At 48.4% G+C, this 21,449-nt stretch overlaps 1 protein-coding gene across 4 annotated transcripts in view; it reads right to left on the minus strand.

The window, feature by feature from the left end:
* Positions 1–21,449, minus strand: part of THOC3 (THO complex subunit 3) — a 69,553-nt gene that overhangs the window by 43,154 nt on the left and 4,950 nt on the right. For all 4 annotated transcript variants that reach the window (XR_015050074.1, XM_085849088.1, XM_085849087.1 and 1 more), the window contains exon 3: positions 17,136–17,346. Coding sequence is in view for 3 of the 4 variants with exons in the window: in XM_085849088.1 (XP_085705214.1) it covers positions 17,136–17,346 (211 nt within the window). In the remaining variant the exon portion in view is untranslated. The remainder of the gene's footprint in view (positions 1–17,135; positions 17,347–21,449) is intronic.

The raw sequence follows: 21,449 nt of genomic DNA on the forward strand, positions 1-21,449 counted from the left end.
CTTCGAGATTCTTGGAGAAGCCTCTCGAAGGGGGGCGTGCCCTCTCGCTCTCCCTCCACTCCGCCCCGTGTGGGGGCCAGGGAAGTCAGTTTTTGGCTCAGGGCCAGAGAATTATTCCCCGAAAAAGAGGCCCCCACCTTTTCTCACCTTTGCCCCCCAGCTCGGATCGCACTTCCACCACACCGAGCGCGGAGAATTTAAACGGGAGAAACAGGTGGGAAAAGCCCCCGAGCATCATTGTTGGTTTTTGATTGTTCCTCCGCGGAGATCGTAACCGCACGGGGCTTACTGAATGGCGAGTGGCGAATATGTGATAGCGTAGATGGTGGAGGTGGCGTGGTTGTAGTGTGGTTGGCACTGTCGTGGGGATGGCATGGTTGTTGAGATGCTGTTTGTTTGAAATAAAAGATAAACAGAAAAATGGCTAACTCAAAGCGTCGCAGCCTGGATGGATCACACAAATTTCCCCCTATACAACGGGTGTGGGCTAACCACACATGAACCTATCAAGATATCTCACCTGAGGACCCTTTATGGTGTAATGCGAATTTCCACAACCGTAACACTACCCCTCCCCTTTTTACAGACTCGTCCGAGTCGTCAAATTCTCGTGTGCCATCATGTGTAGTTCTCCCCTCGTACGTTTTACCTTCGGATCCCTGAGTGCGACATTCATGGTATTCGTGTCCCCAAAATAAATAACCTACGGGCTGAGTAACGAACTAAACAAACCCACTCGTACGGACGACTTAAATAAATTGCCTGCGCAAAGACACACATGCCGGGGGCGCACTCATATACAAAACACAACTTAACACCTTAACTTACAAAATTTACACTAACCATGGCCCAGGATCAATGGACTCTGCAGGGAGCAAAACAAAAGTCAACGGTGAACCGGTGAACGGTGTAGCTGCCAACAGGACAGTTCTTGCAGCTTGCAAACTGTTGCTTTCACGATGATCCCGGCGTGCATGGAAATGAACAGGGGGGGGGGGGCAAATGCAAAACAGAACGGGGCTGGTGAACATGGGCAGTGGGCATGGATGGCAAAAGCAGGCAGGCAAGGCATGACAAGGCCGCTGAAGCAAACACAGCCGGCAGATGAACTGGCCGACACAGGCCTTGCAGTAAAAACAGCCGGCAGACGATCGACCGGCACAGGCCTTGCAGTAAAAACAGCCGGCAGATGAACTGGCCGGCACAGGCCTTGAAGTAACACAGCCAGCCGATGAAGTGGGCCGGCAAGGCCTTGCAGTGGAGGTTGGTGGAGGGAGTGCAGTGGTGCTGGCCACTCAGACGGTGTGCTCGGACCTACCTAAACGTCTCCCTCCCAACCTATCGCCTTTGCCTGTCACTGTCCATACCCACTCCCTTAAGTTGTCAAAGATCAATTTAGCCACAACTTTTTTTTTGTTATTTTTATGTTTTGCTCTTCCTACCTCCCCACTATAATCCCCGAACCCCCTTTATTGTCCTTGTTCGGCTCACCTATCGTGTCCTGGCCTACTCCCAACCCCTACGTTCCCTTCCCAGAGGGGAATAAGGGAGAGCTAGCGTCCTGTGTCGAGGCCCAACGAAGCCTCAGGATGGCCTCCCCAGACTTCAGCGATTTTTAACCCAAAGTGGGTCCAGCGGCCCATAAGGAGAGCGAAGGGATGGATGGTGCGGAGGGGTACACTTCCTAATCTACCCTAATCATTAACTCTTAAACTACCCCGGGGCTTTCAACAAGCGCCTCTCGCTTAATCTATTGGATCTAATAACCCAGATTCCCGTCACCTGTGTTGGTGTCCTCACAATTTCGGGCCTGGCCCCCCAATTTTCTTTCCGTACCCTCACACGGTCTCATGGCTGGGACGCGTGGCTCCTTTGGCAGGCACTTCCCTCTGCCGATTCTCTAACAATGGCACCCCCGGGCACTACACTGTCTCCGAGCCTAACAGCTCCCTAAACACCAGGGAGTGCCCTCCATGGCGACTCCCCTGAAACGCTCATGTGGCAGGCTGGCGCCCCGGGCCCCTTCCCTGGGTGCCCGTGCCCAATGTACTGCCCACGCGGCTAACGGCGCCCCGGGCCCCCGCATCATGCGGGCGCACCCGTGCCCACTACGCTATCCCGGCCCGCCATGGGCCCTTGGCCTACCGCGGCCGACTAGCCCGGTGCCCGGGGTAACCTCTCAGCGATACTCACCTTTCGCAGCCACGCTCCCAGCCTGTCAACAGGGCTCCTGCACCCCTCCAAACGGGTTTCGAGCCGACACTCCCACCAACAGCAAATGACCTCCATTTTTGTTAATTTAACTAACCCAGCTAACTCACTCTACACTGACCCCGGGGTCCCTTGGGCGGGAGTCACTCCTCCCCCCCAATCACTCATCGCACCATGCATTCCGCATTCGCTCCATTCACACAGACCCGCTGGCCTCACTCACTCACCAAGCACATGTTTCCACTTCACACATCGCTGAACTCTGCCATCCTGCTATCTGCATCCCTTTACTAACTCGTGCTCCCACGTCGTCCCTTAAAATACAGCACGTTCCTTTTAACACTACGTAGCTAAGCTACGTCCCCTCTAGACATCCATAGTCTGTCTCTGTCCTCAAAATCTCTTTTCCCATTGCCCTTCCTAAATCTGACCTAAATCCCTCAACCTAATCCATTCCACGGGCCCCATGAGGACTTACCCCTGCCCCATGAAGCCGATCTTGCAAAGCTAACCCTTCCCCCTAACTAGTGTCATCCTGTGCCCAGGCAGAGGGGGTGGGGGGGGGTCTTCCACCCCATGCCCGGGAATCCTGTTCACCCGAAGCGAGGCTTGCTTTTTTTTCTTTTTTTTATTGCGCAGCACCAGCGCGGCAACTCGCAACCTGCGCACCAGCGCGGCAATTCACAGCCGCGCACCTTTGGCATGACGTCCTGGCAGCTGTTCGCGTCCCTCGTCCCTCTTGGACGGTACCATCCGGCAGGGATTCACCCTCCTGCCGGATGCGAACCAAAAACGCAGCCATGACGTCACCCGGCGCATAAAAAAACACAAGCCTTGCGTCTCGAGGGGTTCCCCACGCGAACACATGTGCTCTGCCCGTTGGAGCTTGACACACGCTCGCGTGGAGAACCCCTCCGGTCCAAATTCGCAATCCGCCTAAACTTCGTCCGTCGCAGGATTGGCAACATTCACCGCTGGCGTTTCCGGACCGGGCTTCACTCCCGCAAGAGAGCACGTGGCGGCCCCGTGCGTTGCACAGCACGGACCTCGCTGCTGGGTAAACCCGGCGCGGTCCCCAATACATCTACGGCCGCTACTCGGCTTTTGTCCCTCTGTCGCCGTTGTCTCCGTCGCACTCTCGCGCTCAAGCTTCATTCACCCTACGCACACCTGCGTGTCACGACACTCACACATCTCGACATTCCACTCACAGCGGGAGACGCGGCTGCATGTTCGCTCATGCCCACCGTCATCTCCCTTACACACAGCGACCTCACACACGCTGTCTCCCTTGCACTTGGCCGTTCACTCGCACACGCGGTGACACTCACACGTGGTGCCTCATCCACACCCGGCGCGCTGGGCACGCACGCACGTCGGCGCACTTGCCACCACACCACTCACACACGGGGCCGCACTCACACCTTGCGTGCTGGAAAGCACGCATCTCCGCACACTCGCAAACACACACACCTGCACAACCACACTGGGGATTTGTGTCCCCACAAGGGTCCCCGGGGTCTCCATACACCCCAAGCTCCTCGTGCACCCGTCCGCAGCACTCATGCCCTCAACCCCGCGAAGCACGACCGAACCCACCTGGTCGTGACTCGCTTCAAGGGAGCATGGCGTCTCCCTCCGTTCCCGAAGGAGGCCATCGAGCTGCTAGCACCAGGTCCCCACAAGTTCTGCCAGCTCGCCCCCATTATCTCAGTGTGTGTGTGCTCGTCACTAACCCCATCCAATTCGCCCTCTATCTCCCATGTCTCTGTACATTTCCTCTCCTTGGTCCTTATTTCTGTTTCTTCCTGGTTCCATTTTCCTTCCCATTTGAGTCGTTCTTCCTCTCTGAGCTTTTTGAGTTGTTCGTTCTCTTTCCGGAGTTTTTCAATCTCGTGGACTCAAATTTTGCTCTCCGTTTTAGTTGTTCAATTTCAAACTCACATTGTTCTTGTTTTCTACCCCACAGTTTCTCCTGCTCTTCATTTTCCAATCTCATCGTTTTTCAATTGGCTCATTTCCTTCCTGTGTTTCATTCGCTGTTCTCATTACTCTTCCTTGTTTCCTCTCCTGTCCTTCCTTCTCCAGTTTCATGCTTTGCTTCATTTGGTTAATCTCCTTTTTGTGTTTCATTCGCTGTTCTCTCATTACTCTTCCTTGTTTCCTCTCCTGTCCTTCCTTCTCCAGTTTCATGGTTCTCTTCATTTGGTTAATTTCCCTTTTGTTTCATTCGCTGTTCTTTGTCTATCTCCTCGCACTCCAGCCTCGCCTTTTCTTTCAATCGGTCAACCTCGGCTTCATGTTCCTTTTGTTTTCTATCTAATTGTTCCTCTCGTTCTTCCCAATCCAATCTCGTTGTGTCCTTCAATCTCCTGTCTCATTCCTTGTTCTTTGTATTTCCTTTTCCACAGTCTTTCTTGTTCCTCATTCTGCAATCTGGCCTTCGCTTCCAGCTGTTCGATCTGTACAGTGTGGTTCCTTAATGTTTCATTCTCCGTTCTCGTTCTTTCCTCACTCAACATCCTCAGTTCTTTTTGTAATCCAGTTTCTTTGTTTTAGTGTTTCTGTAACTCAGAAATTTTCTTTTTATTTCTAATTCTTTTCTCATCTCCGCACACTCCGAGCTTGCTTTGGCTTCTAACTGTTCTTCCGGCTTGCCCTTGTGGTTTTCTACCCGTCTTCCCAGTTCCACTGTCTCCGTTTTTACCTCCAGTCCCAGCTTATCAACTCTCTGCGTCATGTCTTGAAGTCTTTTCTCACACTCCACCGTTACGACCTTCAATCCCTCCTTTGTCTCCTTCTGGCTTTCTTTTAATTTTTCTATTGCCTTCTTTACCTCGCGTCTCGTCTTACACGTCTCCCGAATTATTTTCTCACCTGCCCCCACCGCGGGCCTGACAGCCGTTGCACTCCCCCCCCCAGCTCGTTCGTCCCAGCATGTGGTGTCGCCATTATGCCTGCCTACAGACATTGCCCCACGCTCTGCGTTTCACCCCGCAGTGTCCGCACACCGCTCCCGAATGCTTGCATGTTCGCATCCATTGTATCACTCATCTATTGTGCACTTGCTTTCATTTCTGCCAGTATGGCGAATAGCTGGGCCATGTCGAGTGCGCTCGGCTCAGCCAATTCGGCCAGGATCGGGGGGTTTTGGCGGAGAGGGGGAGGGGAGGTGTCATACACCGCGGCCGCTACCATGCCCATTTCGGGCTCTGGGTTCGGTTGGGGAAATTCATCCTGCACGGACATGTCCTGCTCGGGGCTTTCATCCTGGGCCATGGATTCTACACATTCTAAATCCATATCTACCCCCGACACCCGCTCGCCTTGAGACTCCATCTTGTTTCTCGTAACGGATTAAATTAGTATGCTCGTAATTTGGAGGGAATCGGGGGTCACTCCACTCACCCCTGGACCAATTCCCGTGAATTTAGCTTGGAGGCGGGGTTGATTCGAATCCCACTCCCGGACACCAGTGTTGCGAATTCGCGCCCGCCGGCGTGCGATCGGCCGCTCGACTCGAATGGTGGCCACCTCACCCACTAGAACGAACAATTCAGTCGTGACCCTCTCAGAACAATGCCGGGAGCTAGTTACGGGTGGGGGTTTAACCTCACCACGACCGTGCCAATTGCCCACCCACGCAGGATAGGGTTGCTCGCCAAATTCGACCTACCTAAGTACCTGCGCGAGTGGTCGACCGGGCGATCGTACCACGCCACAGGCCGACTCCGGACACAAACCGCTTGAGCGGTCCGTTCCATACTACAGTGATAACCGAGCGGTGTTATCGTCGGCCTCGACGGTTCCGATTAATTACCGGGCGTTTCAAACCCACTACGAACCCCTCACATGATACAATATGGAAATTCAAAGGAAAGGACGCAGTGAAACGGGGAACAAGTTCACACAATGCACATTTATTTCACACAGAAGGCACGTAAGGCACGTATATACAGCAAAAGAAAAATGCATATAAAACAGTTAAAACAATTAAAACAATAGAAGCAAATGCAGAGCTCCAACCGACTAAGACCGACACACGGCAACACTTAAAACAATACTACTTGACAGACGGCGCCACCACAAGCATTGACACAAAAAGCAAAGGAAAAGGAAAAGAAGTCGCGACTTCCCTTTTCGTGGCTGGTGAATCCCTCACCCACGACCGTCAGCGTGGTCGCGCCTGGCCCCGACCTCTCTCGCGGCCGGCGAACCCTCTCCCGCACTCCTCGTCCGGACGCGCAGGTCCACCTCACAACCGGCGCTGCCGCGTCTCCCGTCCGTGCCTCCGTTCACAGGTCGCTCGCCAAGCCGCGAGCGCAGGACCTCTTCCCCCGACAAGACAAGCAGACAGGAAGCCTCGAAGACAACTTCTCTCTTCGGTGACAGGAAGCCTCGAAAAACCAACTCAACTTATTTAAGGTCCGTGTTGTCCGCGCTTTTGTAGCGCGGGGCTCCGCCCTTCGCTCCGCCCCGTTTACGGCCCTGCCTCCCTTCGAGCTTCTTGGAGAAGCCTCTCGAAGGGGGGCGTGCCCTCTCGCTCTCCCTCCACCCCACCCCGTGTGGGGGCCGGGGAAGTCAGTTTTTGGCTCAGGGCCAGAGAATTATTCCCCCAAAAAGAGGCCCCCACCTTTTCTCACCTTTGACCCCCGGCTCGGATTGCACTTCCACCACACCGAGCGCGGAGAATTTAAACGGGAGAAATAGGCGGGAAAAGCCCCCGAGCATCGTTGTTGGTTTTTGTTTGTTCCTCCGCGGAGATCGTAACCGCACGGGCCTTACTGAATGGCGAGTGGCGAAGATGTGGTAGCGTAGATGGTGGAGGTGGCGTGGTTGTAGTGTGGTTGGCGCTGTGGTGGGGATGGCATGGTTGTTGAGATGCTGTTTGTTTGAAATGTAAGATAGAACAGAAAAATGGCAAACTCAAAGCGTCGCAGCCCGGATGGATCACATAAATTCCCTCTATACAACGGGTGTGGGCTAACTACACATGGACCTATCGAGATATCTCACCTGAGGACCCTTTATGGTGTAATGCGAATTTCCACAACCATAACAGTATGAAGCAGAGTAACGTTGACTTAAGAATCATCCTGTTTGAATATGTATCATACGAAGGGTGATATGTTGTCCACTAAATAGCTAGGAATTAAAGTGAATGACTTGTATGTGGAACCTTCTGTAATCTCCGTGTGATGCGCCGATGAGGCCTTGGATAAGAGAGGGAGTAGTTTTGAGAGGGGTGACATCTGGAGAGAGAGAGGAGAAGATTTGAGAGTGGTGTCATCAAGAGAGGGGAGGAATTTCAAGGGATCCTGGGTTGGGGGGGGGGTGGGCTCCACTCTCCTGGGAGAGACGTGGTTTGGTCGCCTCGGGAGTGGCAGTTTTTTGGTCGCTTCCCCATTGGGGTTTCCTCACCTCCCAAGGGGTGGTTTTCGTTTTTGGCTCTCCGGTCGCCGCCTGTTCGTCTGCTAGTTTGTGGTTGCTTTGATGACAATCTAGTCTCCACAAGAGATAAGGCCTCACTCGGTTGTTGTTCCCCTTCCCCGTCCGTGGTTAATACTGGAGTGTGGCGCTTCAGATGCTTGATTGCACTGTAAAGAATAATTTATTGAAAATCTGTCTCTCCCCCCAACCTCATGTTCTATTCTTCCCGTTATTTGTAAAAGGGGAATAAACCCTGTTAAATCAGAACTAAGGATCCCATGTGCATGAACCTCCCAATAAATTGAACCTAGGGAGTAAAAAGCCAGTTCGGTCCATTTGTCCAGTAGTCGGTGTTAAATCAACTGCTTGACACGACATTTGTTGATCAGGAGTGAGATCCTCGAACCCAAAGGCTTCTAGATTAAAGTTGATTGGTGTGAGAAGAGTGTAGTAGAACGTGCTTCAAATTAAAAATATTGTTTTTTGGAATTTCTTTGGTACATGTGGGAAAAAGATCACTGCTCAAAATTGGGAATGCTGCACGAAATGGCAGTGTGCAGGGGCAGCAAGGATGAAGGAGGAGAGCCGGGGGTGGGCTCCAATGGGGAAGAGCCTAGGGTAAGAATCTCCCCCCTCCTGAGCGGTCTAACCAGGAAACGGGCGCAATGTCCACCCAGGCCACGTTCAATTATTGGACGAATTAAGGAAATGAATGGTAAAATGGATAATATTAATCAAAAAAGATGAATTGGTTGTACAAATTAGAAATATACAGGGAGAAATAAGAAAGAAAACAGCGAGGTTTCACAGTAAAGGTGGAATGGTAAGTTGGTTGAGTGGGGGGGGGAGGGGAGGGGGAGGGAAAATTCCACAAGGACATGTTTGTTGGGTCATGGCCTGGAGGAACATCGTGCCAGTGGGAATGTCACTCTGCTCCGATGGGAAGAGACCATCCACGTGATGAGAACGGTAGATGGTTTCAAGGGGGAGAAGATAGGCCCTGAGCTGTGTGAAACAACCTATGTCATGTGTTGGATGGTGGTTGCAGGAGTGCAGTTGGACCTGCTAGGGGTTCTTCTGGCATGCCCAGGTCTGACAGTTTGCGACGTAACACTAGCTCTGGTGGACGTGCAAGCGGCCGAGCCTGAGCCGGTGAGTCAGCTCTCCGAGCCAGCGACATGTGGAAGCGAGATCGGACCACAAGTGAGCAGGTCAGAGCTTACGCTGGTAAATGAGGTTACGTCCGTCGAGGTGTGAGCTGGTATCGAGGTTGCCAGACCTGTCGAGGTCGACTCGGCGCCCAAGGTATGTGTTAGCAGCTGCGGGGCAGGGGTTTAAAAAAGTTCTCGACTTCCGGTTCCGGTTTTGGAGCAGCGAGAGGTCTCCTTCGGGGCTCCCTGCTGATGTTCTCAAAGCTAAGTTTCCGGTTGTTATTTGTCCCGTTTTAACTGTTTAATTTTCTTACCTACATGTTACTGTGTGTTGCTAGTTCGGTTTTGTTTCAAAAATCGTGCTATTTTGTGAGTATTTTTGTCGACGTTCTTACCTGGTGCTTGAGGCCTAGGCCTAGGCTTGAGGCCTACCGGTTCCACTCGGTGTTCGATCGTTTTTTTTTTTGTTGTTGTTTATTTTTTCTCCCCATTACCTTCAATTTCTATCCTCCCCATTACCTTCAATTTTGATCCTCCCCACTTTCCAAACATCCCCCATTCTCCCAACTAATCTCTTTCTTATCTCAAAAAAAAAATAAAATACCCTACAACAACAACAACAACGACACGCTCACCTTCTCCCGATTCTGCTTCTTCTTCTTCCTCTTAACTTCCTCCTCGTCTTCTTCCTCGATTTTTTTTTTTACACTTCCATGACCTAATCTGTTGAACTCTCTCATACATTAATATTAACAACAAAAACGATCTTATAATGCTTCATCTTCCTCTCTCACACTTGTGGTACTCTTTACTGTTTCACAATGCACTACTCTTCTGCTATTTTAACAGACTGCTCCCTTTTCGACCTCTCCTTCATTCCTTGCCTAAAAAATCCAACGATTACAGCGCTTCTTCTCTCCATGCTCTGAATTCGCCTTCATTGCATCCATCAAGAATTGTGTTAAATCGCATCTCTGACCTAAAACTTTTAAAAACCACAGTTTGCCATGGATGCTCGCTTTCCATCAACCATTCTTTTTTTCCAACTTCAGTGCCAACTCACCCCCTCACCCCTCACTCTCACTCTCAAAGCAACCATCCCACTCTTCTCCCTCCAAGCCCCCCTCTCTCCTCTTTCAAAAATTCCCCCTCACCTTTCTCCCACCTTTCATCCCCCTCACTCTTCCTTCTCTAAGTTGCCCCCCTCTCATCCACCAACCTGCCTCCCTCCACTGCCCTCTCACCTCCATCTCTTCACTCCACCTGCTCAAATCCTCAACTGCCATCTTCCTTGTCTCTTGTGCCCCCTGTCCCGCAGCACCGCAGAGCCTTTTCTCCTCGTCATTCGGCCCGCTCCCCTCGCTATTCTGCAATGCCCCACACTCCTTCAGCAACCCTGCTTACCTCCCCCTCGTCCCTCGTCCTACCCTCCCCCTCCCCTCCACCTCCTGCACCCAAAGCCTCCTCCCCTACCTCTTCATTAAAAGTGTGGACCTCAAATATCCGGGGCCTTCGCTCAAACCTTTCAGATCTTTCCATGCAGGTTGCCACTGACAAACCAGACATTATCTGCCTAACAGAAACTTTCCTCTCCCAAGACGTGTCTGACTCCCAAGTATCTCTCCCTGGTTACTCCCTCTTACGGTATGACAGACCTGAGCCTCGTCCTGGTGGAGGTGTTGCTCTCTTCATCAAAGACTCTATTCCTCACTCTCCCTGCACTGCTCTCATTCCCCCACACCCCCAGGAATACCTCTGGCTTCGGCTTCCCCTCCACTCCCACCTCATGTTTATATGTGTACTGTACCGTCCACCGAACAGTGATGACTCCATCTACACCTCACTCTCCGAAAACATGGACCATCTTCTATCTTCTCATCCAAACTCTCTCTTCCTCTTATGTGGTGACTTCAATTGTCATCACGCCAGTTGGCTAGGTGTGGGTACCTCTCTCACCTGCCATGGGACATCAGCAAAAGCTTTCTGTGACTCATTGGGACTGACTCAATCGGTCAACTTCCCGACCCGGATCTCAACCAATGGTACTCCATCTCTTCTGGATCTGATTTTGACAAATTTCCCTGACAATATCTGCTGCTCTTCCTTCGCTCCAATTGGTTCTTCTGACCACGTCCTTGTTAAAGTGGACATCTCTCTGGCTGTTATCAGAGAACCACCTCACCGCCGTCGAGTCTGGCATTTCACTCAAGCCGACTGGCAGGGTCTCCGAGCAGCCATCAAACTTACAGACTGGTCTCCTATCACTACTTTCTCAAACATCAACTCATCCTGGGAATTCTTTCAAAGAAACTTGCTCTCCCTCATGCACAGATTTATCCCCTCTCGTGTTCAGTTGTCTTACCCTTCCTCCCGCCCTTGGTTTACTGAAGCTTGTGGTGAGGCAGTTGTCCTGAAACAACTTGCCTTTGCCTCATGGAAAGCAAACCCAACTGAGGGCAATCTCAGTTCTTTCCACAAAGCTCGGAACAAGTGTGTATCTACCCTCAGGAGAGCCAGAAAACAACATCTTTCTCATCTCAAGTCTGAACTCTCAAACCTCTCTCCCTCCTCAAAATCCTGGTGGCGTTTAATCAAATCTGTGTCTGGTGTATGTTCCCCCTCCATCCCCTCCCTTACCTCAAATGGCCGCACTGCTGATTCCACACGTGATAAAGCTGAATGTCTAAACTCGGTGTTTGCAGCTAAATCTTGTGTCCCAAACCCATCACTATCTCTACCCACTTTACCCAGTCGCATCAAACTGTCCCTGGACTCTGTATCCTTTTCTCCTGACAAGGTGGAGAGCTTGCTTTCAAACCTCGAGTCAGATTCTGCAACCGGTCCAGACGGCATCAGCCCACGTGTCCTCAAAGCCTGCTCTTCTGCTCTTGCTCACCCTCTCTCTGTTCTATTCACCCTCTCATTTTCCCAAGGTCATCTGCCATCTGCTTGGAAATCTGCTAACATCACTGCCCTGCATAAAAAGGTGCAAAAACAGATCCCTGTAACTACAGACCAATCAGCCTTCTCCCAATCATCAGCAAGGTTATGGAATCCATCATCGCTTCAGACATGAAATCCTTCCTCTTCTCCAATGGCTTGATTTCCAATCATCAATTTGGTTTCAGACCAGGTCACTCTACCCTGGATATGCTGCTACTGCTCTCCCATCAATGGATGGAGGTCCTCAATGCCAGACAGGAAATCCGAGCCGTATCCCTGGACATATCACGTGCTTTTGACACAGTCTGGCACCCTGCCCTACTCACCAAACTCTCTTCCCATGGTATTCAAGGCCATCTCCACTCATGGCTCGCAGACTTCCTCTCCTGTCGCAGTCAACGTGTGGCCCTAAATGCAGTTCTTTCATCCCCTCTTCCTGTGCAGGCTGGAGTTCCTCAAGGTAGCGTTCTGGGCCCTGTTCTTTTTCTGGTTTTCATCAATGATCTCTCGGACTCTCTGGAAAATCCTCTATTTCTCTTTGCCGATGACTCCACCCTCTGCCGTACCATCTGTCATCCCTCAGACCGGCAAGCAGCAGCTTCTTCGCTCACTGCAGATCTGGATAAAATCACAAACTGGTCCAACACGTGGAACATGTCTTTCAATCCAGACAAATCTCACACTCTCACTATGTCTCTTCGAAAGGACCGTTTACAAAACCCCCCCATCCACTTTCTCAACAATCCTCTGGAAGAAGTCTTTTCTTTCAAGCTTCTGGGTCTCACTATCTGCCATGACCTTTCCTGGGAAAGTCACATTTCCAACCTTGCCTCAAAAGCCAGTCGCCGACTGGGAATCCTCCGTCGTGCAAAGTCCTTCCTCGGCCCTCTTGAGCTCCTGACCACTTACAAAGCTTTTGTCCGTAGCCTGATGGAGTACTGCTCTCCCCTCTGGGCTGGTGCTCCTGCCTCCCACCTTTCTCGACTTCACGCTGTCGAAACCAGGGCATTTAAGATCATTGGCATCTCCCGCAATGAAGCTGAGTCATTGGGCCTCTCACTCAATCACCGCAGGTTAGTCGGTGGTCTTTCTGTCTTCTACCGACTCCTCTCCAGCCTTGCCCCCCCTGCTCTCTCTGCGATTTGTCCCAACCACATTTCCACAGGGCGCTCAAGGTCCGCCAACAACCCCCTTCTGGTAAAACTACCAAAATCACGAATCACTGCTCATCTTCAGTCTTTCATTCGTCTTTTTCCCGCCTTTGGAATAAACTTCCTCACTCTATTCTTTCCCATTCTTCCCTCCAGGCGTTCAAAACAGCTGTTCACCAACACCTCTTATCTTCCCCCACCCAAATGCTCGATCATTTCTACACCCGATAATCCACCCAAGCCCACTTCCTTCAATTCTTCTGCTTTCCTTCCTGAAAGTCCCTGTAATGTCCATCTTCTCCTCGCCATGTTCCCCGTCCCATCCCCATCCCTCTCCCTTCCACAGTTCACCTGTGTCTGTTCCCCAATGTTTTGTCCCTTCCACTCCCACCCCTCTTGTCTCATGCCTCCTTGCTGTGAGTTGTGTGTTCGCTCTCATACGAGCCTCGACCAAGGTATACAAAAAAAAAAAAAAAAAAAAAAAAAAAAAAATATCAATGGGGCCACAGCATGTTGCCAAAATTGGATACTTGAGGCTGGGAATTTAAAATTTAAATGGGAAATTATTTTAAAGCAGCCTTGGTGGAAGTTGGTCCACTGGCTGCTGAATTCGGACGAGGTGAGGTTAATGTGGCCTCATGGGAAATTTCCCCCCTGTGATATTGGGTTGAGCCAGGCAGCTGCGAAGCTGCACTGGCAGGATTTGGACATTAGGTCCAGCCACTGGTGTGGCATTAACTGGGCCCCATGGGGAGTCTGGTGGAGTGTGCCGTCCCCTGTCCATCAGGGCGCCATCTGAGCGAGTGTCTCTGGCCGATGGGATTGCCGGACCCTGGATGGGATTGAGGTGTTTCTCCCAGACACCTAGCATGGTGCACCAGAGGACCACTAGGGAAAGGTGGTGTGGGTCATGCTTTGGTGATGGCACCACTGAGGGCCAGTCAGGGCTTGAGTAGGTGACCGCCCAGGCATGTGGCTGAGCATCCTCTCCAAGGCTCTGGGACAGCCAGCATTTTGAGACCTGCCATAAATCGCTGTGATTAAGGGTCTCTCAGTTTGGGAAAAGAACCATGGGTTTAATTGGCACAGGATATAAGATTGGCTGCAGCAGGTGCTGCTGGTATTGAACAGACTCCCTCGTGGTAATTGGACACATTGTACTAAATTTACCTTTACCCATTGCCACGACTAGCCATGCTTTGCTTTCGGGGGTATGCTGGTGAGTTGGGGAATTGGTATGGGTGACGGGCAAGAGGAGCCAATAAGGGCCGGTATGCCGATCGGATGTATTAAAAGGTTTCAACAAGTGTGGTGATGACATCTGGATGATTGTGACGGATATTGTCGGTTCAGTGTATGGATACCGGTTGTGATGAAACCATGTACTGTTGTGATGTAATAGACACCTTATTTGTGATGATACCATGAACTGTTATGTAGATATTGACAAAAATAGGATTTTCAGTAATGGCATCAATAATCCAGTGATTTGGGGTACAAAGCTATGTCCCAGACCCAGCAGCAATTCATTTTTATGATGTTGGGGGAGTGCCCTATCAAAGCATGAGGCCCACAGTTGTGGTGCTTTTTACATGAATAAACCTTCTGGGCTCCCACTCCATAGATGGACTGGCCTTCACAAAGAGATGCGATCACAGCGGATTCTCAAGAAATCTGCAATCCGCTTCTCATCATCGCTTTGACACGGCAGTTCGACACGTGACTTGTATTAACCACCACACATCAACCAACCACACTACAACTCTTAATCATTTTTTGCTCCGACTAGCAAGTTGCGATCGTGGTTTGGCATAAACCGACAAAGCATATTTGTTGGACACCATCGAGAAGAAAGTTCAGAATGCTGCAGTCTCTATATACCCCATCGGAACTGCGCTGAAGATTCATGCAGTGGGCTTGACACATGCCAATGGATGCACACCAGAAACTTTCGGCAATTTGGCTACCCTTGTTTCCACGAATGATTACTCAGCTAATGAAGTTTTGAAGTTCACGAGCCAACTTTGTCACGGATAGATCCTGTACCTAGTCATGTCTGTAAAGAACGACCAGCATGCCCGCTGTTCTAATGCTTTAGGAACAAGAAGTGTCCATATCTATGGGCTACCACAGAAGGTACCTTCTCAATGGAAGATGTTTACAGGTAACGGCAAGAACAAAGCTTTTCCAATTCTTCTTCAAAACATGGCAACAACATCGATTACTCGGGATTGGGAAGGATTTCAATCTCTTTTCTGCACACGAAAACAAATGTCAAGAGTTGAGATCGGAGCTTCGCCAAGTGTGCACTTTGGTCTCCTTCTTCTACTTCTTCTTCTTTTTGAGAATATCGGTGATCATGTGATCTTTCACATCAGTGATAATAAAGACGTGGACATGAGCTTTTGCTTCACACAAAGCATGCAAGTTCCACCCACGCAAACACAGTGGGTAATGTTACGGTGCGCATTTCCATCTGTCATTATGCATTCTTTATGAAGCTGTGATCACTACAAAAATTATTAAAATTGCTTGGATATTGGTTTTATTCGATAAATCATCAAGTTTCATTTGTGATAATTTTTCGAATAAAACATCGACAACCTTAATACTTCTGATTTGGCAACGATCTTCTGATATCTGATTGCTCCCAAAGTTTTGTCGTTTCAAGATAAGTATTAATGGAGCAGAGTCCAGGAAAATGGACAAAATGCCAAAAAGTGCCTTTTTGACCCTGGTGGACAACTTTAACACCCAATAGCACAATGTTGGGCCAATATCTCATGGAGGACTTTTTACCCAGAGTCCACCATATAGTTGTCTATTGATGCCCAAATGTTCAAGTAGCACCTCAATCATGGAACGAAAAATTATTTCGAGTCATTTTTCCAGAAGCTGCCTACAGCCTAATATGACGGCTGCCATGTTGGTGTTTTTCCCTTCAGTGAAAAACTGACGACAGGAATCACGGGCTTTAGGGGAGGGGGGGATGTGTATGAGGACTTGGGGTTAGGAGGGGGGTTAAGGGCAGTTGAGGACTTGAAGAAGAAAGGGGAAGGGGATGACAGAGTTGGTCCTTGATGAACTATGCTGATGAGATGACATCATTAATTGAAGACGTCAACTTGGCAAGTTCATCGTACTTTGAATATTATGTTTAAGACAATGAAGTAACGTGAAAATTTTGGGTTCATGTGAGCCAGGAACTCAGTGACTCCTGAGATATTGCAATATCAAAGCGCACAAATTTCACGAACTACAAGAAATGGCAGAAATGCTGAAAAAGTGACATTTTGACTTGGGTCCCAATAGGGCATAAGAAAACAAACACCAAAAGTTTTTTTCAATGTTAACATCTTCTTTCCTTCTAAGAGGACATCAATGAGCATAGTAATCTTATACTAAGGTGTATTTGGAGTCTGAAGCGTTTTAAAGGGTCTTCAACGGTCGAAGGGGTTTCAGCAGTCAAAAGGGTCGAAAGGTACATTCCAATAGTACCTAATTAAGACATACATGTGTGAAGTCAGGGTGCAACCGACATTCAAACAGTACGTGATTAATAGACAGTCACACAGCTTTATGGACTGTGACTGACAGACCGTGCTTTTCGAGATGTGTATTATAATATATGATATATATATATATATATATATATATATATATATATATATATATATATATATATATATATATATATATATATATATATATATATATATATATATATATATCATTCTAACCACTCACTGATATTAAAGATCAGTACCTTCCAGGTGACATAGAAAGTTGTATGGTAAGCCTGGATTTCAGAAATTTCATGAGAGGTTGACTGGAAGAACCTGTGTGCCCTGAAGGAGCTGGTGGTGGTCAGAGGAATGAAAGAGCAGAAGGTGTGAGACCGGAGGAGAGGTGGTTTAAAACACTATTTTTTTTTTTTAAAAACAGAAGCTGTCGTCCTGTCTGCCAGGTGAGAACAAGAAGCTTTCGTATCGGCCTTATCGTGGAAGATGCCAATAATTTTGATATTGTGTTCTGCACTTGCTTATTTCTATGTGTACATGTGTTTATGAAGATCTTCCACGAGTCCCTAACTAATACAAAGTTACCTCAACGGCTAAAATATTTGATTACACATCCAGCAACAGCTGGACCACTCGTATTCTGCAAACACCTCAACATATCAGACTCATTCCAAGTGACGTGAACACCATTTAGAAGCACACATACAAACCCACACACATGTACTCACGTCATAATGCTGATGCATCCATTTCCATTTCCGTTTGTAAGAAAAAAAAGGTCATTGTCATTGTTCCATGATATTTCATTCACTTCAAACTTGAACTGTTCCTCTGCCTTTGACCTGTATGTCCTAGCATCAATAAAAGTAACAACATCTTCCTTGTTACCCACAGCAATTGTGTGTCCATCAGGGCTCCAACAAATATTAATATTTTCACCTGAAACACAAAAAAACACCACATTGAGGAATAAGCTTCACACAGCATGTGCTGCAAGATAAACAAGAAACAGAGCATTCTGCGATCGCACACTCGAGCCAGGACTCGTTTTGTGTAATGTATTTTGTATGGTGTTTGTGTACTGGTGCGTTACATAATGAACAAGAAAAAGAGCAATCGGAGATTGCAGACCCTCGTCAAGATTTCCTTTGAGTGGTGTATTTTTTATAGGTTTGAGGGTAAATCCAATATGGCTGCCAAACCATGTGACCAATGACATAATGTGTGTGAATTTTTCTTCCTCATGGACAGGCAGTCAGTCATACGTGTAAAGTTTCACACGAACTGCTGCTACGAGGCCCCAAACCCTGCTGGGGCTGGATCTCTGGGTCACATCTCGAGTCCTCTTCGTCTCTTTCAACCCAGTGTCATCTGCAACCCAATGTCGGGCCCAAGCTCGTACCTGCCAAGATCTACCTTCTCTGCAGCTCAAGGAACGCCGAGACTGTGTTTCCCGTTAGGTGCTGCTCCATCTACACCCTGACCCGCTTATCTTCTGGCCTCGGATAGCACGCCTTTACAACACGTGACAGCTGCTGACGAACAGGCGGTAAACTAGGCGGAAGATGTCGGGCATTAACCCGACTGGTGCGCTATCAAGATGGCCGTTGTACAGCATTCTTCTCCGACGAGCGCTCGCTGCCATTATTGTGGGTGAACTTGTGCAAGGGATACATTTTCTCCTTTCGGAACAGGAAATGGTGATCATGTGTAATATAATTATTCAAATTTGTCCTGATCGGACAAAAGGGGGGATGTGGAAGAAAAAAAAAATTATATTCATTTATTCTCAATTGTATTCACTAGTTGTTGGTACTTTTCTTAATTGAACACAGAATAAAATAAGGTCTTACCTTTGTACCCCCTCCCCGACAGTCTTGACCTCCATAGTGATATGGAAGAATATACCAGTAAAGCAGAATTGTATTTCACGAAAACGTATGTGCTTTTATCTCACTGAAATACATACAACCAAGACTCGTATCTCCAATGTTTGAAGATGGGACTGATGGGAAATGGGACTCCAAAATGGGACTGCCAAGCTGCTGAAGAGAAGAACGCCTTACTGCCGGCTCCTGAGAAAAGGTGCCCCATTGTCCAGCAGAAAGTAAATAACACCACTGGAGCAAACGTCTTGCTGGCGAAGGAAAATTAAATAACTCTGTTGGCTTTTGATGGCAAAGGTCTTGGTATCCCTCTAACCTCTCTCTGCCTTCCCTCCCCAAACTTATCATCCTTTCTTCAATGTTAACACTGCAAACTTTTGCCATTAATGTGTTATACTTTCCCTCTCAACCAAAGCAACGATATATTGCAGTTCTGAGTTATTTCACCTTGTGCCTATCAGCCCTTCCTGTAGTAGAATTGCCAAGTGTCTCAACCCCCCATGTTTTGTCTGTCAAACGAGCATAAGAGGGATTGCTTTGGGAAACTGGTTTGCGAATCATTGAATGTTCTTCCTCCGTATATACAAAATTAAAGATTCTCTTTTGTATGTTGAACCTGAGTGGAAATCGAGTTCTTTTCCCCCATAGTATCCAGTGGCCCTTGAGAGACAAAATTATTCTTTGCCCTACGGTGAGTTCCAAGCCATCCACCGGCAGCATCAAGGATGGTGGTCTTGAAGGCACGCTACAACTCTTCAGGACCCCCCAAAGCATCCTCAGCTACCATCTCATCCTCGAGCTTGCCAACATCCAACCTTGGCTGGGATGGTACCATCCTCCCGGATTTAAGCTGCAACTTCAAAGTTGCTATCACAAGCCGGTGGTCAGTATTGAGGAACTGAATACTCCGCAAGACTCTGCAGTTCTGGATTATCCTCCAGCGACCATCAACGAGCACGTGGCCAATCTCCTTTGCCACACCATCAGCGTTGGAATACCAAGTCCAGCGAGGAGCCTGTGTGTGCTGAAAGCATGAACTTGCCACCCTAAGTCCATGACTTGGATCAGAGGAAGAAAAGCAGATATTTTCTCTACTCAGGGTGGACACACACTTGTTCCGAGCTTAGTGGAAGGAACTGAGATTGCCTTCAGCTGGATTAGTCTTCCATGAGACAAAGGCAAGTTGTTTCAGGACAACTGCCTCACCACAAGCTTCAGTGTACCATAGGTGGGAGGAAGGGTAGGCGAACTGAAGACGAGATGGGATAAAACTGTGCATGAGAGAGAGCAAATTTCTTTGAAAGAATTTCCAGGATGAGGTGATGTCAGAGAAAGTAGAAATGGGAGACCAGTCCTGTTTGATGGCTGCTTGAAGTCATTGCCAGTCAGCCCGAGTGAAATGCCAGACTTGATGGTGCTGATATGGTTCTCTAATGATAGCCAGAGAGATGTTTACTTTGACAAGCATATGGTCAGATGAACCAATCGGAGCAGAGGAAGAACAGCAGATATTTTCGGGGAAATTGGTGAAAATCAGATCCAAGAGATGGAGTACCGTTGGTTGAGATCCGAGTCGGGAAGTTGACAGATTGTGTCAATCCAAATGAGTCGCAGAAGTCTTTTTCTGAAGAGCCATGGCAGGTGAGGGAGGTACCCACACCCAGCCAACTGGAATGATGACAATTCAAGTCGCCACATATGAGGAAGAGAGAGTTGGGATGAGAGGATTGAAGTCGGTCCATGTTATCGGCAAGCGAGATGTAAATAGTCATCACTGTTTGGTGGACGGTACAACACACAAATAAATTTTAAAAACTCGTAGAACAACACTGAGCGAAATGGAACGGTATTTGGTGGAGCACATACCTCCACCAGGCTGAACAGTTTACAATTTGTCTTTCACTGATAGGCTGGATCTGAATCCGGACATGAACCAAAATCGAATTGGCTTATTCTTGTTACCGAACCAACTCATCCACCTAGTTTTGTCACAAGTCATCCACAACCTTTAGAGATATCATGGTCTACATAGTGTTTTGCCCCATCTCACAATGGTGAAGAATCACTTTTAAAAACTTCAGATCCGGATTCAGATCTCCACCAAAATTGAATCGATTCGGCCTTGTCTCACACCCGACCTGTCCACCAAGTTTCATCCAAATTCATACACAACCTTTTCAGATATTGTTCTGTATATCGTTTTTGGCCCTATCTCATGGTGAATAATTGCTTTTTAAAATTCTCAGATCCGGATCCGGATCATTGCTTGTCAACTGCATGTACAATTTTTTTAGTTTTTTTTTTTTTAAGGCCACCCCATAAAAACATTTAAGCACTCTGCAATTGCTTCTGTCAACTGCATGGATAAATTATTTTTAAGTGTTGCATTAGAAATTAAGCATTGCTGTCCTTGGCCGGTCAACTACATACACAAAAAAATTCAGAAAGATTGCTTGAAAACTGTGGCTAAGAATCATGTGACAGACAGACAGACAGACAGACAGACAGACAGACAGACAGACAGACAGACAGACATACTTGGTGAAAAAATTTTTTGCCAAATAATAAACAAGACGTGGGAGTAGAGGGGAAGCCGTAGCCAGAGGTATTCCTGGGGGTGTGGGGGAGTGAGGGCAGTGCATGGAGAGTGAGGAATGGAGTCTTTGATGAAGAGAGCAACTCCTCCACCAGGACGAGGCTCAGGTCTGTCATACCGGAGGAGGGAGTAACCGGGGAGAGATAGTAGGGAGCCAGAGACATCTTGAAGGAAGAAAGTTTCTGTTAAACAGATTATGTCTGGTTTGTCAGTGGCAGCCTGTATGGAGAAATCTGTCCAGTTTGAGCCTGATGTCCTGCGCACGACAAACGGTGTTCACATTAAGTGTGTTGATGGTGTGCACAAAACTTTGAGTTTCTGTATCATATAAACCAGAGTATCGTGGTATCATTTGTGGATCTAAATATATTAAGATAGTTGTCGGGGTAATTTTGGAACACCCTGTACGTATCTGTGTGGAGTGTTGTCTGTGGGGGTCTCGTCAAGGGGTGTTGTGTGGTTACCTCCACCACCAAAGGTGGATGGAGGTCATGTTTTCACCCCTATCTGTCTGTGAACAGGATATCTCAAAAAGTTGTGGATGGATTCGGACGAAATTT

This window comes from Eptatretus burgeri, chromosome 12 (genome assembly GCF_056783735.1).
Source record: "Eptatretus burgeri isolate ZD-2024b chromosome 12, Ebu_testis_v1, whole genome shotgun sequence".
In the NCBI taxonomy this organism is placed as follows: domain Eukaryota; kingdom Metazoa; phylum Chordata; class Myxini; order Myxiniformes; family Myxinidae; genus Eptatretus; species Eptatretus burgeri.